At 42.8% G+C, this 9232-nt stretch overlaps 1 protein-coding gene across 1 annotated transcript in view; it reads left to right on the forward strand.

The window, feature by feature from the left end:
- Nucleotides 1–374: 374 nt before the first annotated feature.
- MFSD14B (major facilitator superfamily domain containing 14B) overlaps nucleotides 375–9232 on the forward strand; it is a 68974-nt gene continuing 60116 nt past the window's right edge. Inside the window, exon 1 of the mRNA XM_039216451.1 lies at nucleotides 375–844. Within this exon, the coding sequence (XP_039072382.1) occupies nucleotides 737–844 (108 nt within the window). The 5' untranslated portion in view covers nucleotides 375–736. The remainder of the gene's footprint in view (nucleotides 845–9232) is intronic.

The following is a 9232-nucleotide window of genomic DNA, read 5'->3' on the forward strand; positions in this document are numbered from 1 at the left end:
CTAATATTGTCCTTCTCCTGCACCCCACAGCCTGACTGGGCTCTCCCTCAACTTGTTCGGATTTCGCGGGGAGAGACTATCTTAGTCACAGTGCATCTGTGACTGCTTCCGCAGTTCTGGACTCCAGGATGGTGGTTGGGGGGGGGGGTGTCTTTCCGTGTCAGAACGTGTCCGTTTCCGTGCCTGAAAAGGACACCAGGAACCGTTCCACAAGTGCCGAAATCACAGAACACTCGCGCATCTAAGTCACTTCCCAGACTGAACCGTGTTTCAGGAGACAGTTCTGCGGCGGCCGCCGTGGGCGATGACACACTTCCGGCGCGCAGCCCGCGCGGACGCCCCGGCGGCTTCCGAGGCGTGGAGGCGGGGCCTGAGGCGGGCGGGGCGCTGCCGGAGGCCTCGGCGCGGGCGCCGAGCGCGAGGCGGGAGCTGGGGCGCGGGGCGGGGCGTCCTGACCGTCCCGGGCCGCCCCCGACGCTGCTGGCCGCCTGGAGCGTCGCGGTCGTTGCGGCGGGTGCGGCCGGCGGCCTGTGCAGTTGAGCTCCGGGCCTGGCCTCCTCGGTGGCTCCGGCCTCAGCCGCCCTTACAGCCCTCGGCGTCGCCGCTGGCGCCGCCGCCCAGCCCGAAGGCCGCCGCGGGCCACGGAGCCCATGAGGGCGCGGGCCCCGCCGCCGCCGCGTCCGCGGCGTCGCCGTCGTCCCGGAGCACCCCGCACCCGCGCGGGCATGGCCGCGGCATGAGTGCCGAGCCGCCGCGGCAGCCGGAGGACGCGGCGGCGTCGGAGCCCGCAGCGGGAGCCATGCCGGAGAAGCGCCCGGGCGCGCAGGCCGCCGGCGGCCTCTCGGTGAGAGCGGGCGCAGCGCGGGGAGCCTGGGCGGGGCCGGGGTGCGGGGCCCGGGGGCTGGGGCCGGGGTGAGCTGGACAGGCCGCTGGGGCCCGGCTCGCGGGCCGCCCGTCCTTTCCGGGGCCACCCCTGCGCCTCGCCCGACAGACCTCCAGGTGGTTTGTTGTCTCGGAGAGAGAGCGCTGTGCGCTGGGCCCCGAGAAGTGGCTTAGTCCTTTCGGGAACTTCTAGACGAGTGACAGGCGGTTCCGCTTCCGTGGTGCAGCTCCTGGCCCGGCCCCTCGGGCGTGTGGCGGCCTGCCGGCCGGGAACGCTCGCGCCGCCCGCCCCCCGGGTTCCCGCCGCGGTCGGGGGGCAGCCCGGGCGCTGGTTTCATCGGCCCGGCTGCGGGAGGGCCCGCGGGCTCCGCGGCGCTCCGGCTCGTTACGGGGGGGGGGGGGGAATAAACAGCAAGCATGGGGCGCCAGTCTTTCTTAAGGACGCTGGTTGTTTTTGCTCTATTTAGGCAGGAAATTTAGAAACGTTACAGTGAGTAGAAACTAACACGAAAGAAACGTTTTTCCAAAGAAAACCAGAGATTTTAGGAAAGTTAAATATATGCAGTCGACTTTTTTTTTTTTTTGCAGAGTTTACTTTACAGATTTTTAGCCTACATACCTGTATTTGCTTTTAAGAAACGCTAAATGATTATTAATTGGTGATACGAGTGTCCAGGAATAGAATTGGGGGGATGGGTGAAGGAGAAAGGAGGCCGTAGAGCTGGTTTCGGTGTTGGTGCTGGAGAACCGGTCCTGACGCGGCCCTGCCTCTCGGTGCCTCATCCATTAAAGGAGAACTTAGAAATGTTGAAGGACCCTCCTTGCTCAAGGGAGTCTCATTTTTGAAAAAGCATTAGGTGTTCCTCATTTCAAAGACAAGATTTCTGGAAAGGGAGGTTTATCTTCATGGTGGGAGGAAATTCCAGAGAATTGGTTTTTCTCGTTTTGGTTTTGATTTTTTGAAAAGGAGACCTCTTCCTGCCCTTCGACCAAACCAAACCGCCGGATCCGCCTGTGTCTGAATGGACAGACCATAATTACTCATCAGCGGCCAAGCTAGTAACATGGGAGGCAGCTTCCCTCATCTCTTGCTGCACTTAACAACATCCAATACATTGCCAAGTCTAGCTAACTTTACCAGGCAAAGATTTTAGGTTGTTGGCTTCCTCTGCATCCCTATGGTTCAGTTCCTCAGCATTTTTGACTTAGAGTTTGACTTATCTCTTGGGACCCTTGCTTACCTCACCATAAGTCTTCCCTCCACCATGTTGATTAGTGTGATAATTACTGCTGTCCTTAAGTTTTTTTCATGGGTTCTACTTGGCTTTTAGGATAAAAAAAATAACCAAGCAGGTTGAAGCATTACAGCATAGTGATTAGGTCAGCATGCTTGGAATCCCAGTTCCTACCTTTTGTTACCTGTGCAGGTTACATAACGCTTCCAAATTAATAATAGTGTTTACCCCAGAGGATTGCAAGGGTTACTGCAGCCTTGTACCTAGTCAGTTCTCAGTTAATACTAGCTGTTACTGTTTCTCAGTATTTTTGGCATGAATGGTCAGAATGTATATGTGATTCCTGACTGTCAGTCATTTACTAAAAATTAAACCTCATAATTTTGGGGCACAAGGGTGGCTCAGTCGATTGAGTGTCCAACCCTTGATTTTGGCTCAGCTCATGCTTTCACAGTTTGTTGGTTGGAGCCCTGTGTGGGGCTCAGTGCTGACAGTGCAGAGCCTGCTTGGGATTCTCTCTACTTCTCTCTTTCCTCTGATCTCTTGCACATGCTCTCTTTTTTTCTCTCTCTAAATAAACTAAAAAAAAAAAAAGGTTGATCATTTTATGTGGTTAGAGCTGGAGCTTTAGAAGGATGTTTACTCAAAGAAGTTTACTCAAGGAAACCTAGACTGTTAATTCCCTGGTTTCTTCTCCTCTGGGACCCTGATGTTAACCTGCTAATTTGGGCACACGCTGATTCCTGCCCAGTCTTTTCCTTGTCTGTGAGGGTACATGAAGTCAGTATTGATAAACTGCGGTAAATACTGACCGTGAATTTTCTTGATGCTTGCTGTACTTAATGAGATGACTAGCATGGGTAGGAGGCAGAGTTCAGACACTGGTGCTCTTATGGAATGTGTGGTGGCTTGGAAAGCAGGTGAATGAATGCCTTTAATATTATACATTCATGTTGTATGCTGGTACCCCAAATTATGCATCTTTCCTGATTGTACTTTCTGTCTAGTGTCACTTCCATATCTATGTTCTCCAGCTGGGTGTAGAGCCTCACTGTGAGATCATGACCTGAGCCAAAATCAAGAGTCTGATGTTTAACTGACTTAACCACCCAGGCACCCCTGCTTGACTTTTTAATACGACAGTTCTGTATTTGCTTGTCTTTTAAAAGTAGCTTTATTGAAATATAATTGACATAGTAACAACTCTGTATGTTTAGAGTATACAGATTTGTATTTTGACATGTGTATACACTTGTGAAATCATTACCACAATCAAGACTGTGAATGTATCCATCACTTCCAGTAGTTTCCTTGTGCCCGTTTTACACCATATCTCCACCTACTCCACAGGCAACCATTTATCCACTTACTGTCACTATATATGACTTTTAATTTTCTAGTATATACTTTTTACTTTCACTTTTTTTTAAACTCAGTATAAACTGAGATTTATCCGTGTTGTATAAATCAGTGCATTCTCTTTTGTTGCTGAGTAGTGTTCCGTTGTATGGATGTATTGTACCACAATTTGTTTATCCACTCAGCTGTTGGTGAACATCTGCTTTATCACTAAAGCTTGGCTAGTACAAATAAAGTTGCTCTGAGCATTTGTCTACCAATCTTTGGATGGGATATACTTTTAAGTAAATACGTAGAGTGGAATGGCTGAATCGTATGGTAGGTGCATTGTTTAACTTTTAAAGAAAACTGCCAAACCATTCTCTAAAGTTATTGTACAGTTTTACATTGTCACTGGCACTGTGACAGTTCCACTTCATCTACATCTTCAAAACTTAGTCAGTTTTAGCCCCTGTAATATATCTGTATTTTAATTGTTTTTATTGTGTTTTTAATTTGCACATCCCCATGGCTAATGATATTCAACATCTTTCCATAAACTTATTTGCCATCTTTATATCTTCTCTTTGAAGTGTCTGTTGAAGTCTTTTGCCTATTTTTATTGTTGTTTTTGTTAGGTTGTTTATCTTACAATTTTTGAGAGTTCTTTATAGATTTGGTATGTAAGTCCTTTATCAGATATATACTTTGCAAATATTTTCTTTCAAGCTGTGCTTTTAGAAGAGCAGTGTTTGGTGTGTCTGGGTGGCTCTGTCAGGTTAAGTGTCCGACTTTGGCTCAGGTCATGATCTCAAGGTTTTTGAATTCAAGCCTAGCATCCAGCTTTGTGCTGAGAGCTTGGAGTCTGGAGCCTGGAGCCTGCTTTGGATTCTGTGTCTCCCTCTCTCTGCCCTTTCCCTGCTTGTGTGCGTGCGCTCTCTCGCTCTCTCTCTCTCAAAAATAAACATTAAAATTTTTTTAGAAGAGCAGAATGTTTAATTTTTATGAAATTTATCAATTTGTTCTTTTATGGATTGGTTTTGGTTTATATGTAAGAAATCTTGCCTAACTCGATATCACAAGGATTTCCTTCTGTTTTTAGATTTTACAATTAGGTTTATAACCATTTTGAATTATTTTTTAATATGGTGCAAAATATGGATGGAAGTTCTCTTTTTTGTATGGATAACTTTTGCATCATTTGTTGAAGAATTTCTTATTTGCTAAAGTTGCACTTTAGCGAAAATTCAGCTATCCATATATGTCTATTCTGGCTTCTTATTCTGTTTCATTATATATCTATAGATCAATACCACTTAATCTGTATTGTTAGAGGTATATAATAATACTAGAAACAAGTACTATTAGGCTTCTACCCTTGTTCTCTTTTTAAAATTGTTTGGCTATTCTGTGTCCTTCGCATTTGAGAATTCTGGGATCAGATTTTCTGTTTTTACAAGCAAAAAATCCCTTCTTATATTTTCATTGGGATTGTGTTGATTCTGAAGATGAGTTTAGGAAGAATTGAAAACAACATTGAATCTTCACATTCATGAAAGAGGTATCTCTCCATTTATGTTATATCTTCTTTAAAATTTCCCTCCTGTGTTTTATAGTTTCAGTGTATAGGCCTTTCACGTCATTTGTCAGATTATACCCTATTTCAGTTTTTTTTGTTGCTATTGTACAATAGTGTAAATATGTTAAAATGTAAACTCTTAAAAATTCAAATTCATAATTGTTGCCCATATATAGAAATACAGCGGATTCAAGAAATTTTTAACATTGCAATATAATTAATACACATATAAAATTGACCATTTCAACCATTGTTAATTGTGCAGCTTAGTAGGTTAAATATATTTACATTGTTGTGAAACCAATCTCTAGAACTTTTTCAGTTTATAAAACTAAGTCTCTGTATCTATTAAATAGCATTTACACTGTCCCTTATTCCCTAATAACCATCTTTCTGCTTTGTTTCTTTAAGTTTGACTACTCTAGATAACCTCATGTAAGTGGAAGCATAGGCTGTATTTTTGTATTCAGCATAATGACCTCAATGTTGTTGTTGACACATGTCAAACATGTCTTCAAGATTGCTGAAGGCATGTGTGGCATGTCTTGAAATTTCTTCAAGACTAAATAATATTCTGTTTTATGGACATGCTACATTTTGTTTCTCCATTTACCTGTTGCGTATTTCATTGCTTCTGGTTTTTTTCCGGCTCTTGTGAATTAATGCTTCTGTGAACATGATTGTACAAATTATCTCTTTGAGACCCTGCTTTCAAGTCTTTTGGATATCTATCCAGAAGTGGAATTATTAGATCATTGGGTAATTCCATTTATAAGTTTTGAGGCACTGCCATGCTGTTTACCATCATGGTTCCACCATTTTAAATTCCCAGCAGAAGTCCTTTGCTCAGTTTTAAATTGGATTGTTGTTACTTTGAGTTATAGAGGTTCTTGATATATTCCGAATATTACCTCATCAGATACATGCATTACAAAAAGGTAGCCTTTTCACTCTGTTGATTGTATCCTTTGATGTGCAGAAGTTTTAAATTTTGGTAACATTCAATTTATCTGTTTTTACTTATGTTGCCTTTGTTTTTTGGTGTCATATTCAAGATTTCATTGTCAAATTCAGTGTTACAAAGCTTTTCTGCTGTGTTTTTTTTGTAAGAGTTTTATGTCATGTACTTAGAATTTTGGTTCATTTTAAAAGTTTGTGATTTTGACAACACCCAAAATCTACTTTTTTCTTTTGTTAGTTGTTACTATTGCTACTTTGGAGTCATGTCTAAGAACCCATGATTAAATCCAAGATTTACCTCTGTGTTTTCTTCTAGGAGTTTTCTGGTTTTAGCTTAGATCGTTTATCTAGTTAACTTCTCTGTATGGTGAGAGGTGGGGTTCCTGATTCCTTCTTTATAGGTGGAAAGGCAGTTGTCTCAGGATCATTTGTTGAAGAAACTGTCCTTTTTATTTTAATTTTTTTTTAATTTTTAAATTTTTTATGTTTTACTTATTTTTGAGAGAGAGAGAGAGAGACAGCACAAGCTCGGGAGGGTCAGAGAGAGAGAGGGAGACACAGAATCCGAAGAGAGGCTCCAGGCTCTGAGCTAGCTGTCAGCACAGAGCCGGATGCAGGGCCCGAACACATGAACCACGAGATCATGACCTGAGTCGAAGTCGGACGCTCAACCGACTGAGCCACTCAGGCGCCCCAGTCCTTTGTATTTTAAGTGGATTTGTTAACTGTTGCCAAAAACCAACAGGACATAGATGTATCAGTTTATTTATGGAAACTCAATTCCAGTCAGTTGTGTATATGACAGCCTCTTTTCTCTCTTCTCCCTCCATGTTGAGTCACTGATGCTTACTGTGTACTGTGATCTTTGAGTTGGAGATCATGTTTGGGACCAATGGGATTAGTCTTCAATCTTATCTTTTTCCAATTGAAGGCAGATGACCTGATTGATAAAAACCAGATGCTCTTGTTAAGTCTCATCTTTTCAGGTCATGTTGAGAAAGCAAGTGAGGGGATTGATGAAGATTGTTTTTTTTGTCCAGGCACATACTAGCCCAGCCCTACTCCTTCGTGTGGGGAAAGAGGTGGGTGGGTAAGTAAAAGGCTGCACTTTGCCTGAGGAATTGTCTACATTTGGCTCCTGTCACCTCTTACTCAGGTTGCCACAGTCCAGGCTACCTGTCATGTATGTGCTGGTTGTATTTATGGAGAACTTTGGGCTAAGAAAGGTAGTGTAAGCAGTACAGCGGTTAATAGCATACACTCTGGAGACAGGTGATTCTCTGGATCAGCTTAGGCACTTAGTAACTTTGACTTGGGCAAGTTACTTGAATTCTCTGAGTTTTGTCATCTATAAAATGGGGATGATAGTAGTTTTTATCTCAAAGAATACAGTGAAGATAAAATGGTAGGATCTGCAATGTGCTTTAATCAGTTCTTAGCATGGTGCCTGTTGCTCCTTGTGCTGATATTGTAGATATTTTTTGCCTACGTATAGCATAGATTTTTTGCAGTAGACGGTCTCTGAGCTGTGTCCTTGTTCTTTAGAGCGTTCATTTCCATTTAAAATTTTATATTTCATGAAATGGGTATAGGGATAGTATCATCTGTTGATACCATTGTTTCCAATTTCTAGCTGACATATAGAGCTCATCATATACATGCTGAGTAAATTAACTACTTGGAGTTGAGTATTTTGATTCTTAGAGAAGGTTGGTAGAGATTTGAATATTTACAGACGCAGTTCTTGGCATCTTGGTTTGCTTTAAGTTGGGTGGTGGTTGGTAGAGAGTTTGAAGAGCTAAAAGCAGTTATCTTACAAATATTTAATCAGTGTTTAGTCTGTCCAACACCATAGTGATTGCATTCATTCAACAGTTTAATGTAGTGCTGAGAAAATTTTCATAATTTTTGTGGAAAAGTTATTTCATCTAAAAAGCAGTAGAATTGTTTTTCCCACTGGCATTTCAGTATTAGGAAGAAAAGCAAAGCCTTTTATGTATAGTAATTTATTTGTTTTAAAACTATTTTATGCACTTCCTCTTTGTGTTTATATTTAAGAAGATTTTTGATACAGAATTCATTTTTGATGGAACATTTTACTAACCAGATAAATACAAAGGATATAGGCAAGAAGTAGTAAAAGTCTAAGTTATTAAAATACTGAGAGATTATAGTGAAATATAGTTCTCATATATATCTTCATTATTGCAGAGATGGCTATGAATCTTATATCAGTATATTCCAACTATGGAATACTAGTTTTCTTTTTTTTTTAATAAAATTTTTAATGTTTTTTTAATTTTATTTCTGAGAGAGAGAGAGAGAGACAGCGTGAACAGGGGAGGGTCAGAGAGAGAGGGGAAACACAGAGTCCGAAACAGGCTCCAGGCTCTGAGCTAGCTGTCAGCACAGAGCCCTACGTGGGGCTTGAACCCACGAACTGCGAGATCATGACCTGAGCTGAAGTCGGATGCTCAACCGACTGAGCCACCCAGGCACCCCTGGAGTACTAGTTTTCAATTAAAATGTATTTTAAAGTAATTTTTCTGCTTTGAGGTACAGTAGAGCCAACAGTTTACAGTTATACTCCTTAGTTCCTTAGCTTATCCATAAAAGTCAAACTCAGATATTTCATTTTTTTTTTTTTACAAATAGTTTATTGTCAAATTGGTTTCCATATAACACCCAGTGCTCATCTCCACAAGTGCCCTCCTCCATGCCCATCTCCCCCCTTCCCATCCCCCCCACCCCCATCAGCCTTCAGTTTGTTCTCAGCATTCAAGTCTCTCATGGTTTGCCTCTCCCCCTTTCCCCCACCATTTCCCCACTTCTTCTCCCCCATGGTCCTCCGTTAAGTTCCTCCTAATCCTCCTATACGTGCAAACATATGGTATTTGTCCTTCTCTGCCTGACTTAATTCGCTCAGCATAACACCCTCAAGGTCCATCCATGTTGCTACACATGGCCAGGTTTCATTCTTTCTCATTGCCATGTAGTTTTCCATCGTATAGATAAACCACATCTTCTTGATCCATTCGTCTGTTGATGGACACTTAGGCTTTTTCCATGTTTTGGCTATTGTTGAGAGTGCCGCCATGAACATTGGGGTACATGTGCTCCTATGCCTCAGCATTTCTGTATCCCTTGGGTAAATTCCTAGCAGTGCTATTGCTGGGTCATCGGGGAGTTCTATTGTTATTTTCCTGAGGAACCTCCGCACTGTTTTCCAGAGGGGCTG

Source organism: Hyaena hyaena, unplaced genomic scaffold (genome assembly GCF_003009895.1).
Source record: "Hyaena hyaena isolate Hyena2069 unplaced genomic scaffold, ASM300989v1 scaffold_634, whole genome shotgun sequence".
Classification (NCBI taxonomy): domain Eukaryota; kingdom Metazoa; phylum Chordata; class Mammalia; order Carnivora; family Hyaenidae; genus Hyaena; species Hyaena hyaena.